The 22333-nt window shown below is 38.8% G+C and overlaps 1 protein-coding gene across 6 annotated transcripts in view; it reads right to left on the bottom strand.

Annotated features, from left to right (window-relative positions):
- ARK2N (arkadia (RNF111) N-terminal like PKA signaling regulator 2N) overlaps positions 1-22333 on the bottom strand; it is an 85618-nt gene that overhangs the window by 9318 nt on the left and 53967 nt on the right. For 3 of the 6 annotated variants that reach the window (XM_019464151.2, XM_019464152.2, XM_019464148.2), the window contains exons 3-5: positions 15915-16097; positions 2595-2721; positions 1461-1514 (exon numbers count right to left, since the gene is read on the bottom strand). In XM_019464151.2, coding sequence (XP_019319696.1) covers positions 1461-1514; positions 2595-2721; positions 15915-16097 — 364 coding nt within the window. The remainder of the gene's footprint in view (positions 1-1460; positions 1515-2594; positions 2722-15914; positions 16098-22333) is intronic. The other 3 variants (XM_019464149.2, XM_019464153.2, XM_019464154.2) reach the window with 3 other exon arrangements.

The raw sequence follows: 22333 nt of genomic DNA, 5'->3' as shown, positions 1-22333 counted from the left end.
TCTGGATAAAAGACCTAATAAGTATGGAGAAGGGTGTACTAGACAAAGTGTGTGTGTGTGTGTGTGTGTGTGTGTGTGTGTGTGTGCGCGCGCGTTGGGAGTGGGTAGGAACTTAAAATTTAAATTTCTGAGTTTTAAGAGAAATATAATGATAATTTTAACTCCGGATACCAAAAATATTGGTAGAAAAAAAGAAGCTAAGGAGTTCATGATGGAAGAAAAGTTGAACAAAGAAGCCAAGAAGAAGGGTGGCTCACTCTGTAACATTTGTAGGCACAAGTAAACAGTAAAGAAGCGAGACTTGATATAAGTTAATACAGAACTGAACCAAGTAACATGTTTCGAGAGAGAAAGAGATTAAGTAATAAGCAACACAGGTTATTACCTACTCTTTGCTACTTCAGTAGGAACACATGACTAACAGTGAATTAAAATTTGAAATGTAACTCAAGACAAAATTGGTGAATGGAGAATGTGCAAACTGAAGATAATTTACCTGTATCAATCTGTTAATAGGCAAGGTAAGGTTTACAGTAGGGAATAAAAGGATACTCATGTCTTCTTTATTGCAAGGAACAATGGTGAAATAAATAATGGCAAACACATGCTAAAGTAAAGGAAAAAAACCAGAAGGTCTATAGTCTTTCATCTAAAGAGGTTAAGTCAACATGAAGGGAACAAATTAAAAAAAAGAGAGAACAGGAAAAAGTACTTGATTAAGGCAGGAAAAAAAAAAAAAAGAAAAAAGAATGAGATTAAGGAAAGACAGAAGAACAAAAATTCTTTCCCACCAGAAAAGGGGAAATAATCATTAAACACAGGAAAGAAAAAAGGAAGCACCTACGCAGGAATACTTCTGGCATAAACACAGGACAGAAGATGGAAGTGGTTAGGTCTGATAAAGTGAACTGGCCGCTTTTGGGGAGAAGACATGTTAAACTATGACATAATTTTACAACCTTAAAGTCCCAACAGGTATGACCTGAAAAATGCTCTCAGAAAGTAGAATCAGTTCTAAGACAAAGGTACCTTCGATTTATACGCATGTGTATTTTGCCTGCGCTCTCTCCTCCTAAGTTCACTTTTTATATAAACAACAGAAGAAATGCTGGTGAATGTTTTCCTTTCTAACCAAAGAGTAAAATCAGATCTAAGAGCCAGGTAATGTAGATATTGTGTAGATATATGTATCTACTTGGGGAAATCAGGAAAAAAATCACAATTTAACTCTTGCAGCATAGAAGAAAAGTTGTTTGCTATATAGAACACAGATTTTCTGGAGTCTAAATTTTTGTTTTCTATATAAGTGTGTGTGTGTGTGTGTGTGTGTGTGTGTGTGTGTGTGTGTGTTAAATGTTCCTCAGGAATACCTCTGAGAGGACTATAACCAATTCTTAGGAACACTATCTAAAGCAAGAATCAGCAAATGTTTTTCTACATAGGGCTAGACAGTTAATTACCTTAGGCTTTGAGGGCTATCAGGTGTCTGTTGAAACTTCTTCTCAACTCTGCCACTGGAATGCAACAGCAGCCACAAACAATACGTAAATGAACAAGCATGGCTCCATCCCAATAAAATTTTATTTATGGATAAATATACTGTATTTACGTGAATTTCGTAAAACTTTCACAAGTCATAAAACATCATTCTTCTTTTGATCCCATCCCCCCTCAACCATTTCACAATGTAAACTAGGGGCGCCTGGGTGGCTCAGTGGGTTAAGCATCTGACTCCAGCTCAGGTCATGATCAGTCTGGGAGTTCGAGCCATGCGTCCAGCTCTGTGCTGACAGCTCAGAGCCTGGAGCCTGCTTCGGATTCTGTCTCCCCCTCTCTCTGCCCTTCCCCTGCTCACACTCTGTCTCTCTCTCAAAATATTAAATACTAAAAAAAAAAAAAAAAAATTTTTTTTTAATTAAAAAGTAAACTAGTCTTAGCACAAGGTCCATATAAAAACAGGCAGCAGACCAGTGGGCTATAGTTTGCTCACCCCTATCTTTAAGAATGACAAACTTCAAAAGTTATTTTCATAACTCTAGACGAATTTGATGTCTTGTGGCTTTTAATCCTAAAAATAGGACGGCCGGAGTCACATGAACATCACTAGAAATATACTATGTTAGGAATAGACCAAAGTAACTCGCAGGTTTTAATGAACGACAAGAAGAGGTGCTTTAGGAAACAAGCATACAGGTATGATGTCAGATGTATATTTCCCAATTGTTTGCTCCCAACACATTTCAAGATAAAGTGAAAGGCAAGAAAATATGAATGACAGGGGGAAAGGTAGGATGACACTTATGCCATAAGAGAAAAATCTGTCAAGGTATCTAGACATTTGCTAAAAATATGAGGAAAACATCAGTTCTATTTCACATGCATATATGGTTGAGATGTTCTTGATAGAAGATGCAACACATTCTCAAGCTCATTATCATGTCTAATCAAAAAGCATTTTCTAAGCCACAGGAAGCTACGAGATAGCTCCCACCATTCATGCCAGCCATGCCATGAGGACTACCACTTTCTTCTCACTTTATGGTTAAAATCAAATTCACATTTAAAATATCAGAATGCTCCACTAAATGTCCTACCTTGCATGTTCCTGAACTCCCACAATCTCCACTTCACTATCTGAAGAGGCAATATTAATTTCTTCATTGAGTGGTACATTGCCAGCCGATGTCTTGTCACTTGCTAGGAATCCTGGATCCAAATGACCTGAGAGAGAAAGGGGGTAAAATAAGCACTACAGTCTGACTTCTTACAAGCAGCATGAAACACTCATTGACAGATTTCCCATCCAGGTTAATCACAGAAACAGAATTGCCATATGAGAGCTTGGCAGAGTGAAACTGTCAAGTCTCTCATTCATTCTCTATTCATTAGGAGGAAAAAAAACTAAGTACTTTAGTAAATAGATATATATAAATTATGATAATACTCTATTATATTTTATTCCATAATGCTTTTTGGATTCAACTCTAGTCTCCTTTTAAATGACCTGTATAACAGGTTTGTCACCACCTAGAGGGCAATAAGGTTCTCTACTGCTTACCGGTAAATTTTATTATTTATTTATTTATTTATTTACTTACTTATTTACTTATTTATTTATTTATTTGTTTGTTTTTAAGTAGGCTCCACAACCATTGTGGGGCTTGAACTCATGATCCTGATATGAGGAATCACAACTCTTCTGACTGAGCCAGCCAGGCGGCAGCACCACCACCACCACCACCACCACCACCACCACCACCCCCCACCCCGGGTAAATTTTAACAGAACAAAATTCTAAAGCAGAAAAGCTCAAAGGCATAAATAGAATAAATAACAGAGGTACTCATTAATATCATATTTACACTGGAATGCTTTATGAAAGTTTTAACAAACTTCTTTTAAACAACTTTAACAGTTTTTCTCAAAAGGAATGTAGAATTGACAAAATCTGACCCAAAACCATGTCTAAAAGAAAAGGCTAGAGGCAGATCACAATTTTTGTTCTGAGCAACTAAAACATAACCTGTACGTTGCTGACAGCTCTTATTAGAAAGAAACCACATATTCTGAAAAAGCACGACAATTTGTGGCAGTGGGACATATAAGAACTTTTCCACAAGGGGCTTCACAAAGCATCTATTACACGGTAGAATATAACATTCTCCCAACTCACAGAAAACATGAGCTTCACAGAACTCTCTCTCAACAAAGGCTAAGAGCATAACATCAAAGTACACAGGCATATAAACAATTCTAACAAAAGTTAAAATAGTTCAGCCTATGTATCCAGCTCTTAAATGTTCTGACCTTTATGAAATAGAATATCTAGGAGTCAACATGAAATAAACCAAGTTGCAACAGGCACAAATTTTCAATTACTCTTTAAAGGGTATTTTTATTTAAATGTATTATCATCTGATACAATACTGTTCCTCCATATTTAAAAAAAAATCCTTGGTGACACCTCATATAAACAAAGCACGTATCAGTAAGATTTTACACACACAACTCTCCCTTCTCCCTCCATCACCTTCACATCATTCATACCAATGTTTCAAGGTCACTGAGAAACCTTGTACTTCCATACTCCTGCGAACTTTTAGTATAACCCTCTTGGAAAATGATACACAGTCACAAAGCAAAAGTCTTACAATTTCTGTACCCTCTGACCTTGTAATCCCATCTCTGAGAATTTAATTTAGTCCAAGGGAAAAAAACTTTAAATAAGCAAAATGTTATGAGGTCCAAAGATAGTGACTACAGTCTATGTAGAAACTTGGGGAAACATATGCATAACACAGAAAGTGTCACGTACAACACTTTAAAAATATTTTGGTGCTGGGTAAAAGTTGTAAAAAGCAATCAAGCTTGACTTGGACTGTGGGTCTTTTTTACAATTCTTTAATATTACTTTTACTTTTTTCTTCAATTGAACACGACGCAGATGAGAAAAAAGACTAAAAAGCTTAAAATGGCTTCCAGATACAACAGGTAATTGAGATTATATTACAGTTTGCAAGGGCTTGTTAAACTTTCTGTATTAACGAATAGCCTAAATAGATTCTACACACTGGCAGTGGGTAAATATCTTTGAACGTCACAAGCAAACAAAAGGTGGCATTCACCAGATAAAGCCCAGTTTTGTTAAATCTGGGTTGGTTGCTTAAATGAAGTATGGTTAAATCTTGATTTGGTAAACTCAGATTCTTGCTCTGATGCCAATACCTTGTTTGTGGCCAAGTCTTTTGTCTAATTTCTAGTTCAATGTTGAAGTTAGAACTATCATCATATACACTATTCCTACTACACTTCTAGGAAAGAATACAAATTGATAGTCTCTTTTTTCAAACCTTCAACTTGTCCATATTCAATCTTTTCAGCAGCCTTGCTTTGTGCAACTATAACAATTTGCTTCTTCTATTTGTTCCTACAATAAATACGTGTTTATGACATGCTATGCACTAGGTGCTACAAATACTATAGAGATCAAAGACAGGAGGTGCAGTGCCTATGCTCAACTCAACGAGCTCACGATATACTTGGGGATTAGAAAAAGCAGTACATTCATTATACTATGGCTTGAAAATTGCTGGGGGGTCTGGGGGGATCAGTTGGTTCAATGTCCAACTCTTGATTTCAGCTCAGGTCATGATCCCAGGGTCTTGGGATTGAACCCCGCTTTAGGCTCTGCACCGAGCATGGAGCCTGAGATTCTCTCCCTCTGCAGCTCGTTCTCTCTCTCTCTCTCTCAAAGTAAAAGGGGATGGCTCAGTCTGTTAAGTGTCCATCTCTTGATTTTGGCTCAGGTCATAATCTCACAGTTTGTGAGTTTGCACCCCGCATCGGGCTCCATGCTGATAGTGCACAGCCTGCTTAGGATTCTCTCTATCCCTCTCTCTCTGCCTCTCCCCTGCTCACTTTCACTCTCAAATAAACTTTTTTAAAAAGTTTAAAAAAGAAAAAGAAAAAAAAAGAAAATTGCTCAGTCAGAGAGCAATTTAAAGATATGGAAAAGTGCTCGCTTCGGCAGCACATATACTAAGATATGGAAAAGGGAGGGAGTACCTGCGTGGCTCAGTCAATTAAGGGTCTGACTCTTGATTTCAGCTCAGGTCATGATCTCATGGTTCATGGGTTTGAGTCCAGCATCAGGCTCTGCACTAACAGTGTGAAGCCTTCTTGGGATTCTCTTTCCCCCTCTCTCTGCCCTGCCCCCACTCACCATCCCTCCCTCTCTCAAAATAAACAAACATTTTCAATGCTTTTTTTTTTTTTTAAAGTTTATTTATTTTTGACACAGAGAGAGACAGAGCATGAACGGGGGAGGAGCAGAGAGAGAGAGGGAGACACAGAATCCGAAACAGGCTCCAGGCTCTGAGCTGTCAGCACAGAGCCCGACGCGGGGCTCGAACCCACAGACCGTGAGATTGTGACCTGAGCCGAAGTCGGACACTTAACCGACTGAACCACCCAGGCGCCCCTAAACAAACATTTTCAAAAAAATAAAAAAGACATAGAAAAGGGAAATTTCCCAGACTTAAGAATAATCAAAGACACAGAGCTCTCAGGAAACAGTAGGCACAGATGAGAGGAAGTAGCAATACGGAACACTGTGTTGCCCTTTAGGGTATAAAAGTTCAGTGATTTGTGGGGTAATATAGTAAAAGCAGTAATGGGAAACAAGGCTGGCAAAGTCAACAGAGTTCAGATCATAGTAAGAAGTCTGGAACTTAACCTTGAGAAGTAGGAAACCACTGAAGAATTTAAGCACTGACATGATCTGATTTTCCATTTTTAAAAATTGCTTTTTGGCGTGTAGAAATGGAACTAATATCAAAGCAGGGAATATTAGAGGCAAGAAAACCAGTTAGACTGCTATCCTGGATGAGAAAGGACTATGGCTGAACTAGAAAAGAAACAAAATGGGGAACAGTCTGTGTGCGTGTATACACAGTTAGTAATGGTGGGCAATTCGAAGTAAAAAATGATGGCTAGGTTTCTGATTTAGGTAACCAGATAGAGTAACAGTGCCCTTTGGTGCACCAATGAATAGCTGAGGATGGTTGCTTAGGACGTGATAAGGACATGCTTCTGAGATGTCCACAAGGCAGCTGGAGGCACTGTTCTAAAAACTCATGTCAGAGGTCGAGGGAGAAATAAAGAGTCCTCAGCAACAGCTGGGAAGGTAAAAGTTAACAAGAGGAACGAAGAGGGCCTAGAACAGAATGCTGACGAACACCAATAATTAAGGGTGGGCGCATGAAGGGGAGCTCACCAGGTTAAGTGAGAGGTAGTAAGAAAACCTTAAGATGTGAAGCCAGGACACCATGGAATGATCATTTCTAGGAAGAAGTGCTTATCAATGCCCAACAGAGAGGTTCAGTGAGAAGAGGGACTAAGTAGAGTCCACTAGAATCGGTAGTGAGATGACTACACATATACCTTGGTAAGAAGAGCCTCAGGAGCAATAGGTATAAAGCCAATGTGGCAAGGCAAGCTGAATGATAATGGAAAGTCAGGAAGAGCAGACACATTTAAATAGTTATGCTATGAAAGAAAAGGCAACAGGATAGTACTGAGAAAGAAAAAAAATGCGTTTGAGGGAGGGGAATGCATGTGTATGAATAATCTTAAAAAATGGGAGAGACCTGGCCAAATTTGGGGGGGAAAGGCAGAGAACAAACAGATGTGATGGCAGAAGGCTGAGGCAATCTGCATCTGTGAAGAATGCGGGAAGGCCGTGTGCAGAGCACAGGTATGGGTAGGGTAGCAGGGTGGGGGTTCAGAAAAGTGAAGGAACACTATGAAGAAAGAACACCGCCTAAGGAAAGACAGGATCTGCTGGGCAGCACTGAGAGCAGGCTGCAGATTAGGAAGTGAAACTCAACCCTCAGCTCTGCAGCTATGTGATTTTCTCCCAGCTACATTAAGCAGCGTGACACAGGCTCCAAGTGTGCGTACAGGGATCTGACTTTGCCAGCTGGGTACACCAGGAAAGCTGGGGAGCTGGCGAAGGAGAGCTGAGCTTAAACATGCTAGAGTGGGTAAAAAGCGAAGCCAGCAGGGGGCTGGCAAAGGACCGGGTGGCAGGTCAGTGAGGCAGAAGAGCAGTGCAAAGGAAGTAACAGCATGACAGGGCAGAAGAGGCCCCCATGGAAAAGGAGAAAGCAAGAGCAAGAATAGGAGGAAAACCAGTGGTTAGGGGAAGTAAACACCGTAATTCAACCCTCTTGGCTACCCACAAACACAAGCCTCTGGCTCTCCAGTCTGGTCCTCTACTCGGCTGCTACTCTCCCTTGCTCCATCCAGCCACCCACTACTTACCTTCCTACAACCTTTCCACTGCCCTCTGGAATGTCAGCTCCATGGAAAACTGCACTGAGCTTTTCCTTTCACCTCCCCTGTGGAAACTGAACTCCTGAAAATGCCACCTAGCCTGACTGCTGCTAGGTAGCTGCTCCTACACCTGACTTTCAGGACTAGAATCACTGACAAATCCTGTTGTCCATCCTCATGTACCAACACCAGCAGCCCCTATCTCCCAGGGCACTTCCCTTGACTGCCAAATACCAACTCCAGGACGGTTTCACTCATCCATGAAACATTACTGGCACCTCACTTAGTCTCTATTTTATGTCCCGCTATCATGATTCCTTATTCTTATATGAGTGCTCATTATTTATGTGGACAACCACCCCAAAATTCTCCATGCCTACTCTCTAAGCAGCTGAGCCCCAAGAGGCACTTAAAACTCCCTGCAGTAGGGGCACCTGGGTGGCTCAGTTGGATAAGCGTCCAATTTCGGCTCAGGCCATGATCTTGCAGTTTGTGGGTTTGAGCCCTGCATGAGGCTCTGTGCTGACAGCTCAGAGCCTGGATCCTGCTTGGGATTCTGCATCTCTCTCTCTCTCTCTGCCCCTCTCCCGCTTGTACTCTGTCTCTCTCTCTCAAAAATAAACAAACTTTAAAAAAAAAACACAAAACAAACCTCTCTGTGGTAGACTCACAGCAAAGGGCTCAGCCCTTACCATCCCCAAAATAAACAAGATAACTGAATTAAACCAAACTAAAAAAGCAGGTTGTGGGAGTCATGGTTTCTATAACTATAGTTATTACTATAATTGTAACTAAAATATAGTTATATTTGATTACCCAAATCTTTTCAACAGTAATTATGAAAACACGACAAGAATACGACAGAGTTAGTTCTTAGTGCCTCTATGCCCAGTTCTATCGCCATAGTTTTTAATTTTTTTTTAATCTGAGGGTAGCCCGCAATTCTAATTCATGATTCCAACTTGTGAAATGTTCTGCCCCAGTCATCAATATTTCTAAATAACCGGTCTTCACTGATTAGGCCCCTCATTATTATAACCATATCACCTACAGAACCTCATTTCAGATCTAGAAATATCATCACTCTTTTTTAAAGAAAGGGGAAGAAATGAAAATGACTATGTTACTTTTGCTCACAATTTTATTACAATATCTTAAGAAAAACAAGGTAACTATCACCAATATTTAAGATTCTTCTAACTTTATTCATTCATTATGGATCTAGAAACTAGTAATTTACATACTGACTTCACATTAGAGCAATTCAAAATTTGGGCCATAAAAATTGTAATCCAACCTTGCTGGTATTTACAGAACTTGTGTGATGTTCTAAAATTGATCACTTAAAATCAGGTTCTTTGATAACCAGTATCTTTACTGCTTAGTCTAAAAATCGGTATCAAACAGGAGCTCCTGGGTGGCTCAGTTGATTAAGCGTCCGGCTTCGGCTCAGGTCAGGATCTCGCGGTTTGTGAGTTTGAGCCCCGCATCAGGCTCTGTGCTGACTGCTCAGAGCCTGAAGCCTGCTTCAGATTCTGTGTCTCCCCTTCTCTCTGCCCCTTTCCTGCTCATCCTCTGTCTCTGTTTTTCAATAATAAACAAAAAAAAATATTTTTTTTAAATCAGTATCAAATAAAATAAGTAAGGGATATGGAGGAAAGTGATAGGGACTAAATACAAATTTCTTGGTGAATATTAACTCTAGACTAATGGTGTGAGAGTTGTGCCACATTTCCTGTCAGAGTCATTAGATAAAATGTGCCATTCAGATAACAAGTCAGCTGAGATCCCACCAAGTCTATGGGATGCCATGCTCTACAAGAGACACCAAGGCTTTCTCCAATGGCCAGGAATACATCCCCTCTTCTATCTATTTCAGACCCAGGACTATTAGTCCTTTTCTCTCAGCGTAACACTCTTCAGAATGCCATACATTCCTCTGGGAGCTCCTGTGCAGGGCTTAGTTCTCTGGCCCCTGGGCCATCCTCCACTGTCATCCCTCCAACTCATGACCTCATAGGAATCCAATGACAGAGCAATGGCCAAAGCATACACAAAAGTGAGTCTCAAAGATGCTATGGAGTTCTCAAACTGTCAATGGCAATTAATCTTTCCTGTTTCAGGATAAGAATAAGCCCTGTAGAGAAAGTGTAAATACCACAATTACCATATATTAAACTGAAAATAAATCACAGGACTTATATTTTATTGGGGCAGGAGGCCCTCTCTATGCAGCTCTTTGCCTGTGTGGCTCTTTGGAAAGATAACCTCATGTACTCTATAAGAAAATTCTAAATTTTTGTCCTCCCACTACAGACCTTTTCAACACACAAGTCAGAAAGAAACAGCATAAAAAAGTAACTAAATCATCATGGCAAACATTTTTTTTTCTTTTTGTCTTCAAAGAAATAATGTAGCTACTTTTTTCTTAAGGACAAATCATTTTACTTTTTATTTTTATTTTTTAGAGAAAGTGTGCACACATAAGTGGGGAGGATGAGGGAGAAGGGAGGAGAAGGGAGGAGAAGGGAGGAGAAGGGAGGAGAAGAGAGGAGAAGGGAGGAGAAGGGAGGAGAAGGGAGGAGAAGGGAGGAGAAGGGAGGAGAAGGGAGGAGAAGGGAGGCGAAGGGAGGAGAAGGGAGAAGGGGGGAAAAAGAGGGAGAGGAGAGGAGAAGGGAGGAGAAGGGAGAAGGGAGGAGAAGGGAGAAGGGGGGAGAAGGGGGGAGAAAGAGGGAGAGGGGAGGAGAAGGGAGGAGAAGGGAGGAGAAGGGAGGAGAAGGGAGGAGAAGGGAGGAGAAGGGAGGAGAGAGAAGGGAGGAGAGAGAAGGGAGGAGAGAGAAGGGAGGAGAGAGAAGGGAGGAGAGAGAAGGGAGGAGAGAGAAGGGAGGAGAGAGAAGGGAGGAGAGAGAAGGGAGGAGAGAGAAGGGAGGAGAGAGAAGGGAGGAGAGAGAAGGGAGGAGAGAGAAGGGAGGAGAGAGAAGGGAGGAGAGAGAAGGGAGGAGAGAGAAGGGAGGAGAGAGAAGGGAGGAGAGAGAAGGGAGGAGAGAGAAGGGAGGAGAGAGAAGGGAGGAGAGAGAAGGGAGGAGAGAGAAGGGAGAAGAGAGAAGGGAGAAGAGAGAAGGGAGAAGAGAGAAGGGAGAAGAGAGAAGGGAGAAGCGGGGAGAAGGGAGAGGGAATATCTTAAGCAGGCTCCACACTCAGCTCGGAGCCTGATCCCATGACCGTGGGATCATGACCTGAGCCAAAATCAAGATTCAGACTCTCAACCAACTGAGCCACCAAGGCACCCCAATGTAGTTATTTTTTAAATCACAAATCTACTGAGGAAGAACTAGTCCTGAGCTGATTTGCAGCACATTAAAGGAAATTATTACATACCGGATGACAACAGCCTATTAAGTATAAAAAAGGTTAATATCTCAAGTCACTATTCACTTAGTTTTAAACCAAGTAGTAAATTATTACCTTGTATTTAGTTTTTTCAGTAAGAATGTTTTAAAAAAACTTTAAAAAGTAGGGGAAGAAGGGGGCCTGGGTGGCTCAGTCGGTTGAGCATCTGATTCTTGACTTCGGCTCGGGTTGTGATCCCAAGGTTGTGGGATCAAGCCCCACGTGAGGTGCTTGAGCGTGGAGCCTGCTTAGGATTCTCTCTCTCCCTCCTTCTGTCCCTCCCCCCACTCATGTACCCTCACTTTCTCTCTAAAATAATAAAATGAAAAAAAATTTTTTTTAAGTTGGGGACGAGGGGGTCAGAAATCTAAAATCATATATAGTCCATACAAAACAGGTAAAAATAAGTGGAACCTGAACAAATTTATCTCCTTCACAAGACTGCTACATTGACTTTAAAGTGCTAATAAGAGAAACATGGCCAATCTAGCCTAAATATAAAAAGCCCTACACTAAGAACAGGAAAGAAGATTTGTTTCTCTGCACTACAACTAGTATTATGGACAAATCAAGATTATCATCTGTATTTCAGGGATGGGAACATGTTCAACAACCTACCTTCTTGACAAGAAGGCCGATGGGAAAAAAAACTATCATTTCTGTATTAGTTTTAATTTCCTTGGGGGCCGGGGGAACACTCTAATTCAGTTTATCACAATTACAAGCTTTCTACACCAAGAGTACTTCAGACTTCTGCTGGTCTTAGCTTCATCTGCATTTACGTTCACAGTGAGCTATTACTAGCAATACATAAAAATTAAGCCATTTTCAGATCTACTGATAGTTTCCTAAATATGTCCAATGCAAGAGTTACCTGGGGGTGATTACTAAAAACAGGTTTTTCAGACCCCATACCAGATCTACTTACAGAATCTTCAGGGAGAAATCTAGGATTCTGAATTTTTATCAGCACCCTGGGTAATTTTGACACCCAGGTCAAGTATCGGACATTCCTGTAGCCAGAGCAACTCATTCCAGGGGAGGACAGTAAATTAGAAATTCACAGATTAGGTCCATTAGTCACCTGCTTCCTTACTCAGCCTACTTCAGCATGAATATATTAGCATAATGCCCGCTAGCATTCCTGAAGGCCTGTGTGCTATATTCTGTACTAAGTACAAACAATAATCTTTCGGGGTGTATACTAGTTTTATTCCAGTTCCACAGACAGGGAAACAACTGTCATTTATCGGAGTTCACACAGTATGTGAGTGGCTGCTGCTTCAAAACAAGATGCTTGTTGGCAGCAAGCTGCCACCTACAACACTATGCGATTCCAGCACCAACCAAGAGAAAAGTAAACACATGGCAAGAGTTGAAAGTTGAGATCTTCTGTTGACCAGTGGCTTTCTTAATTTCAATTCTTTTTCTTGGTTAAAACTAAAACTAAAGAGTAAAAACTCTTTTGCATACTGGAGCATCACATAATTGCTTAAGGATCCTAAACAGAGTGGGGCTCCGGACATCATCTGAGATGCTGCTACAGATTAACCCCTGAATAGTCAGTTCAGTGACTGGGTTTTTATTTTGTTGGGAGGGACAGTAGGATAACTCAGATTAACCATCAGAACATTTATCTTAAACTAAAACCACAAGAATGACATCTCATTGATGCTAACAGTTCAAATCTCAAAACTATAAAATTGGCAAACAAGCATAAATTCTGTTAACACTTTGTTGTGGCACTGTAAGTATATTCAAAATCTGCAAGATGGGTTCCCATTATGACAACTGTATCAAGACTAGAGAATATTAGACGTTTTCTTTATTACTCACATACTTGCATTGTCAGATTTAGAAAAAAGGACTTTCATGAGCCAATAAATGGCTTCATAAGAAAATGTCATCGGGATCTGTTGAACAGTGATGACCATGTCTTATGATATACAAAAATCTACACACAATTTATGGCCCAATACATACATATGTTCTCTATATATTATAGCCTAGAGAAATTAATCACACACATGTATCAAGAGACATACAAGAAATGTTAATGGTAGCATCATTAGGAACAGCACTCTAAATGTCCAAAAAGAGAATGGGTAAGTCAACTGTGATATATTCATACAGTGAATACTAAATAGTAAAAAATGAACGAACTAAAGCCATACTTATCAACAAGAATAAAACTTAAAATGTTGAAAAAAGTTACAAATGATTACCTTTTATGTAACACCAATTAATATTAAAACATGCTTGTTTACAGATATGCAACAAATGCAGTAAAAATATAAATACATACACAGGAATACCAATATCAAATACCAAATTCAAGACAGCTTTGGAGTGGAGAGGAAAAAGGAAGGGGAACAGAGTTGAAGCCATGGGTGTTTCCCCCTCACATATTTTTGTCACATTTCATTTCTTAAGAATGGTGGTAAATACCTGAGTGATATACTCTTAAAATTTTGTATAACTGAGGGGTACCTGGGTGGCTCAGTTAGTTAAGAGGTTAAGTGGTTAAGCTTAAGCGTCCAACTCTTGATTTCGGCGCAGGTCATGATCTCACGGTTTGTGAGTTCAACCCCCATACTGGGCTCCATGCTGACAGTGCTCACACACACACACACTCTCTCTCTCTCTCTGCCTCTCCCCTGCTCACACACTCAGGCTCGCTCGCTCTCTCTCTCTCTCTCTCTCAAAATAAACTTAAAAAACATTTTTTTGTGTTACTGAAATTCAAAAACACAACCAAAAATAGAATTAAGTACACAAAGACTAGTGATGTTTTAAACAGCCAAGCTAACAATTACTTGAATCTTAAAATGTGATGCTATCCCCAATGCTGGTAACTTTAAGGATACTTTAAGACCCCACAACCTGCATTATTAGGTTGAAATATCTGAAACTGCTGGGTTTGTTATAGGTCAAAAAGTCAAATATTAACAATTCCATGTGGTTTAAACTAATATTAAAACTCTCTCTATAAAAAACAAAAGTCAGGGCGCCTGGGTGGCTCAGTCGGTTAAGCGTCCGACTTCAGCTCAGGTCACGATCTCACGGTACTTGAGTTCGAGCCCCACGTCGGGCTCTGGGCTGATGGCTCAGAGCCTGGAGCCTGCTTCCGATTCTGTGTCTCCCTCTCTCTCTGCCCCTCCCCCGTTCATGCTCTGTCTCTCTCTGTCTCAAAAATAAATAAACGTTAAAAAAAAAAAAGTTAAATTTTGATGTGTTCTCCAAGAATTTACTACGCAGTGGTCTACATTTTAATGGAAAGACTAAGAAACAAGGAAATAAAACTGAAATAGAATGGACCATTTGTCAATGGATAAAATATGAAGATAAATTTCCCAGTATACAGAACAAATATGTAACTTAGAAACACATATTGCACAAAATGTGGTCAACCTACTGTCCTTTGATATAAAATATTACTGCTTAATTTTTAAAAGTACTTACACATAATAAATCCTTAAAAGATCCTTGTTGAGCAAAGCAAGTCTTTATACATATAAAAATTGAAGTCCAGAGGAGAAATACCTTGTCCAAGGTCAAGGTCAAATAGTTAGCAGTCTAAACCTATTTAAAACTAAATCTAGGTCCTGCTCCAAAATTAGTCACGATAAATTAATCAGAAGTTCAACCAGAGATTTTTATTTTGTTCCAATCAAAGATTATGAAAGGAAGAATTAAGGACAAATGATCTGTGGAGTTCTGTCTTCTTTTTTATTTCTTAACAATTTCAGTATAACAAGTTCTAAGCCCATTATTATTTTTGCAAAACTCATTTGCCATAAACATATTTTAGGTAGTGATTTACAGGATTAGCTCATAAAAGCCAAGGCTATTTATAATTTAACTATAAAACTATATTCCTTCTGTAGCACTAAAGAAAATACACACTACAAAAGTAGTCTCTCCATCCCCTCACCCTCTTTTCTCAAACTTAAGAACTAGTGCTTTAAGAAAAAGGTTTAAATGAGAAAGAATGCTGAAAAAGTACTGAGGAACACACTGCAGGACAGGTGGAGTTGGAGGGAAGGTTTTTAAAAGTAATGCAATGGGTTTTTTTAGTGAATAAATATCACTCTTCAGAATTATTATAGAGCCCAGATAAATTATGCAAGACAGGGATAGAGATTTTCCTGAGATACGAGAAGCAGAAACTGAAAGAAAAGGGTTGGAAAAGACAAACATGAGAACTACTGGAGAGGAGTGGACAGGGACACTGGCACCGCTAGAAGCAGAAGAAACAGTGCAGCCCTTCTTAGGAACAGCCCCAGGGGGCAGGTGTAATCAGATCCCCCCCCCATACTGCAAGGTTGCTATACAGATTAAGTGAGGGAAACCCCTGGAGAAGGGGAGGGTGGGAGAGTATTAAGGTCATATGAGTAGTTTTTAATGTATGTTAAGCATTTTTAACCCAAGAAATAGGTATACTGAAATCTACCTGTGCCTACAATTAATTCTCATTTTTGCTTCCTTCATATTAGGAAAGATGAATGACAGACACGCTACCCACATCTCCTCTTCAGTTGTAAAGGGCACCCTGGATAGTCACAATCATCGAAAGCCAGATGTGTCTAGTTGGCCTGCTCTCCTCGGCAAGGTCCACTACAAGGAAAACAGCTGCCAGGACACATGCATGTACACCGTTAGAGAAGGGGGAGGGGAGGGAGACCAACCTGCCTCCGCATTCAGCTCCTCTAGAAGCCCGCTGGTCCTCCAGGTAGCTCCTGTGTCCTGGCCTCCTACAGAATTACTGTGCTCTTGAACTACCGCAGCCGCCAATAAATTGTCCACATTTACCACTTCTGGGTCAGAGCTGGTGTCAGACATATCATAATGAGCTACAACTGGAGGTCCATCTAGGGAGGAAAGAAAATGTATACTTGTATCTAACTTGTGGGGTGAAAAATACTCCTGCAACTAAGAGCCCTCTAAATGCCAGTTGCCTTTATCTTATTACTCTACCTGGTCAGAAAAGCTGCACTTTATACATCTAATATTTTGTACATGATGTGAAAGTGGAAAAGATAACCCAAGCTTATAAGATGAGGGACACATTTGAAAAGGAGAAAAGGAGTGTTATTATGAAGAACAGAAGACAAGACTGTACTGAACAAAGTTACACTGAATTCTCGTCACATTCCTATAGAGCAAAAGACTATGAAAAAGGAGAAGACTCCACAGAGAAAATAAAACTGATTTTTTAAGGAAAAAAACTGATGCAAACTATTAAAAGTCAATTTATAGTTTTTCAGAGAATGAATCTAGTTCTTTCTCTTAGTAGCTAATACTTAAAAAGTCACTGTTAGATTCAAAGAAGAAAGTCAAATACATATTTTTCTATTCTAAAGAAATAAGGTTAACATTAGGAGCTCTACTTGACTATATCCAATAAAGCCCTTTAAAAATACCAGGGATCAGGGCACCTGGGTGGCTTGGTCGGTTAAGCACCCGACTCTTGGTTTCGACTCAGGTCATAATCTCACGGTTCATGGGATCTCATGGGATCAAGCCCCACATCGGGCTCCACGCTGAGCAGGAGTCTGCTTGGGATTCTCTCGCCCTCTCTCTCTGCCCCTCTCCCACTTGTGCTCGCTCTCTCTCTCTCTCTCTCTCTCTCAAAATAAACTTTAAAAAATAAAAATATCAGGGGTGTTATGCATTTCATAACAAAAAGACAATACTCTTTTCTACAAAAAGAAACACTTTCTCTACAAAAAGAAAACTTTTTCTACAAAAAGACAATACTCACAAAATCCACCTTCAGGATTTTGCTTGGGATGTCTTGTTAGGAATATCTAAATTTTCTTTTCCCTGAGAAAGACAACCAGCTCACATTCCAAGGCAACGATACGCAACCTTATGGGTTATTTTAGAGGAAGATATTAAAGTTCTGACTGGAAAAAAAAAAAAAAAAAAAGATCCCTTCTACCTCCAAATCACCCTAACTAGCCGAAAAAGGCAGCTGACTTCCAAAGAAATTAAACCGCAGTGATTCATGCTAAAATAACTCAATAATCATGCTTGTAGAATAGATACATGCTTTAAATGCTAATGCTACCCTTTTCTCATAGCAAAAAACAAAAATAGAGTTTTCATTCAATTATGAAATACATCCCTTACTACCATCTTCATTTTAGAATAAAGCAGAAATAAAGGAATGCAGTTTCTCTCCCCAACAGCTATTTATAAAGTGCAGGCAAATTATTTATTTCCATAAAGATTTTTTAATATCAAGACTGTTTTACATTCAACACACCTATTTTATGAAACTCTGGACTATGAAGGAATACATATGCCAATGACTCATTAAAATAGAACACAATGAAAGATTAGTTTTAATACAAGCATCCATTGTGTGAATTGTGACTGAACAAAACATGAAACACATCTGGGATATTTATCCCTTAAAGCAAAGGTCCCAAACCAAAAGTTTATGTAGCAACATTTTTAAAATAAAAATGACCAAATAAAAGCAAACGAGTTGTTAAGTGCCACTGTATAAGAACAGACATGTCACAATATGAAATTCTGACGATCATTACAATTTCAGTTGACTACTTAAAGATAATTTTCAATTCCCCCAAAAGGGTAAATCAAGTTCAGAAAATTCGATAGTGTAGCCTCGATAGTGTAGCCTCAGTATCAGTTGGTAATGGATTTTAGCTCAAATAGCAAAAAATTAGTTCATGTTTGACGTTTTTCTTTTCTAAAAAAGAAAAGAAAGCTCTATTATTTATGGAGTTCTCGTCAGAGTTCAAAATGATTATTATGGAATCAAGATACTGTGTGATGTCCAAATACTTGGGTGCAGAAGATATGAGGGTCAAGTACAATATTGACTATTTGACCAAATGTTCTATTTAAAAGGGCTTTAGTTAAGTGTTGTTTTGCAAAAAATTAAAGATTTATTTTAAAATTTACACCACTAGTACCATTCACCACCTCTTGCTCTCACATCCCTCCCCCCTACAACCACCAAATTGAGGCATCAGGTCAACAGTCAAGTCAAAATTGTACCACTCCTACATGTAGAATCATGCAAAGAGTAGAGTTGTATATGTACATGCAGAGTTAACATCACCTACCCATGGAAATAACTTGTCTGAAAGTCTTCATCAGTAGGAAATACAAGCATAAACTTGTTATCTGGCTTCATTCTTGTATCTTCCATATTTCCAAACAGCACACCTTATAGCTTAGCTTAAATTTAGTATTCATCATAAACAAAGACAGTGATATTTTCATATTTTAATTATACTTAAAAGTTAAATTATTATCAGTGTCATTTCTCATTTCCAGTCTATCCAAAACAATGACAAGTCAATACTATACAAACTTTAATAAAGGAATGGATGCCTTTCCATCTTTCTTCCAACTTGAAACCAAAATTAAGGATCTTATGTTCCAAGGTCATGTTACACTTATCATTAGCAAACCAGGATGAAATAAAGTAGGTTTAAAGCACTCAGCATTAGGGTTTGAACTTTAAACCACTAAGTAAATACGAGCTACCTGATGGTGATAATTTGTGATATTCTTTTAAAAGTGATTCTTGCTGCACAGCAGAAGTAAGACACAGGTAAGATCCTGTAGTAATTGTATCTGTCTTTTAAAAGAAAGAAAGGAAAAAAAAGCTACGGAGGAGGAGCTGGGAAAATTCAGCACATTAATAAGAGAAGCAGCAACTATTCTTCCAATTTGACTCTAACAATTCATTACAGGATGGAATAAACATGGAGATACTGTCCTCTCTCCCACTTGATTTTTCTCTATACTGTGAGAACAAATGCACTGCTACTAAGATTACTTTGGCTTTCAAAAGCATCAAAATAGTCACTTCAAGTAAAGTTACACATGGAAACATTTCCAATTTAAAAATTAATCATTAATGTAAGCACATTCCATGTTACATTTAAGGATTAGCCAAACTACACATTCTCCCATCTGCTAAACTTGATGTCTGTCACAATCTTAAAACATAAATTTATAATAATGACTTCCTAGTTTTTCTACAATCCTTAATAGCATATCTCTATAAAGGTAAATGTTAACACAATTAGTTAATAACTAACTGGCCTGTGGTTAATCAAAGTGCTGTCTCTCCTCCTGATTGCAAGATTTTGAAAATTTTGCTGCTCATTACAATTACAAGGCAAAAAATTAAAAGTCAAGCAATCCACTGACTTAAGAACATCGATTCATCCATTTTATGCTAGAAATAGGTTTGTGCCCTCTCAATTACATCCTAGCCTACACACAGGTTCTAACTTTTCAAATAATAAAATACAGATGTATCTGTGTCATCACACATTTCTGACATAGTGAAGTTTACTCTTTTATGGTTAGCCTTCTCTACTACTGTCATCAAGTGTTTAATTTTATGAATTAGTTTTCTTTCAACCTATTATTTTCTTCTTTAAAAAATGTTCTTTAAATCTCACTGAGAGAATGTGAAACAAAACAAAAAAGCAAAACAAAACCAACATCCTTTACTGCATTTATCCCTGACAAACCCCTTTTAGAATTTCACTACCAAAAGCACAAAATTTTTAAAAATGATGTAAGGTAATACATAATTTACCACTCTTGTTTTACAGATGAGAGATCTGAGTCCTAATTAGGTGGAACCAGAAATGAATTACATGACAGTTGTGCAGTGTTGAGAGAACTGGAAATATACAAGACGGAACAGCATAGGAAGTACGTACAGATTTTTGGCAGCCAACATACAGGTTGAAGTCCTGCCTACTACTACTTAGCTCTAGGACTCATTTCTTCACAGAGTTATGGCAAGAGTTAAAGATGACATACCAGCAGAATACTGGACCACTGCCCCATCTTTCCACTATAATTAGCACCTGCCCTATTTTATTTGTTTGCTTATCTTTTTACATGTAAATTCTACTCTACAGGGCCTGCATGCAAGAAGCTTTGAGAAAAGGGCACCTGGGTGGCTTAGTCAGTCATGTGTCTGAATCTTGATTTTAGCTCCGGTCATGATCTCATGGTTCATGAGATCGAGCCCCACGCTGGGCTCTGTGCTGACAGGGCAAAGCCTGCTTGGGATTCTCTCTCTCTGCCCCTCCTCCTTCTTTCTATCAAAATAAACAAACTTTATTTAAAAAAAAAAAAAAAAGCAGGAGCAGCTATGAGAAAACATCCCTGACTGGGTTGGTGCCTCACACTGGTCATAGATTAACCCCACTTATTAAGCAAATGCTTTCCTGGGATTACTGAGATCTTCACAAATGGGCTTTTGTATGTTTCTTTTTGTTTGAAGTGTAATGTCAGCTTGGGTGTGTTCATATAAAAGTGTTTCATACCCAGAGATCATTTTTGGATTATTTCATATTTTGCACCATCCTAGCCTACAGAGCCTCCCACTAACACAAGTGTCAGTCTCCCAGTATGAGGTCTAATTAGATCTGAGAGATGGGAATTCTAGTATCTCAGACACCCTAGAAACGCACTCCTCCTTCTCTCTCTCTATTGGTTAAGTCTTGGGCCCAAGGAAAGGTGGGGCAATGGCCCAAGACACACTTTGCCCCTTCAACTCCCATTTCTATAACTATAGTAATATACAACAAAGCTCAGAGAAAATTCCTTCTGTCCTCCCCAGTATAGCCAATCTCCTGAAACCCCTCACTAGGAGAGAAAAAAATCAATCTTGTTACTGCGAAATGATCCCATATAAGCTCTACTGCCACAGTCATTAAAGGGCCTATGCCCAGGGCCATTATCTATCTACAACATCATGAGAAAGGTGGAAATCACACTTGGCCTCAATCCAGATAGTCAGATTCAAAAAAGCTACACCTGAAAGAAGCATTCTTGGGAATTACCTAGCCAAGGGGTCTAAGAAGGGAGAGTATATGTGGCAGTGGGCAAGTGAGAGAATGCAGTGTGGGGGGAATAAGGAATTGAGAGGAAGGACAAACCTGAAGAGCTGCAGGAGGAAATTTGCATTTTGGCAGAACCTACTCAAGAAAAAAGGCGTTTTCATTCCATACCAAAATACTTACCAAGGTGAAAATCTGTATTTGCGAATATAAGAGAAAAAATACTTGAGAATACTTATGCTGTATTTTTATTACTATCAAAAATATATATGTACACATAGAACAATGTGAAAAAATAAAAAGCAGTCATTTTCAAAGCAGCTGTTGAAAAAGACAAATAATTACATCTACCAGAAAAAAACAAAAAGCTACACAGAAAAGCGCCATCTCTAAAAAAAACAGCTTTAAATACCAAAATCTGTGTGTGTCTATTTTCTCCAGAATAATATCAAATGCTATTTCAGTAAAAAGAAAAATGTCTGAGAAAACAGAGCTCAATGGAAATTAAATGCAATATACAATGAAATTTTATGTTTAGGCATTAAGTCATTTTCACTTTTTTAATTAAATTTTTACTAATTTGTTTTTTAAGTAATCTCTACACCCAATGTGGGGCTTGAACTCAATATCAAGAGTCGCATGCTCCACTGAGTGAGCCAGCCAGCCAGGCACCTGGCATTATGTCATTTCCAAAATAAAACTGTTCTTGTACTTTTTTCATTCTACTCATCTCAATTATTAAAATTTTAGACATTATAAAGTTTGCAAGGTGGGAATAAAGTTTTAAGGACTACATCTGTCCTTATATCATACTAGTAAATGACAGGTCATTTTGTTCACCCAGGAAAGTTACCTATGATACTGATTAAGAGTTAATTTTTGAGAGGATCAAAGATGAGGTAAAAGCAAATATTCAAGATTATCAGAGTAGTTAGAAAGTTGATCTCAAGAAAGAAAATTTCATTTTAACATTTCACCACTAACTACAAAGTTGGGAAAATTGGGAGGTTATTCGTAAGATAACTCGGGTCACGTATCTGGATATTCAACAAAGCCTAAAAGTTCGGAAAACAGGGCACCTGAAGAGGTCACCATCTTTCAATTTATCTTCCTATTTCAGAAACAAACTCATGACCTACTGCTTTGAGGATTCAGAGAACAAAACTGAAATATCTGTACCATGTACACAAAGAACACAAAAATTAGATATGATTTTAGCCACACCTCCATCTCTATGATCCCTGTTAAAGATA

Source organism: Panthera pardus, unplaced genomic scaffold (assembly GCF_024362965.1).
Source record: "Panthera pardus isolate Hobbes unplaced genomic scaffold, ASM2436296v1 HiC_scaffold_15, whole genome shotgun sequence".
In the NCBI taxonomy this organism is placed as follows: domain Eukaryota; kingdom Metazoa; phylum Chordata; class Mammalia; order Carnivora; family Felidae; genus Panthera; species Panthera pardus.
This window is presented reverse-complemented; position numbering and strand designations above follow the sequence as displayed.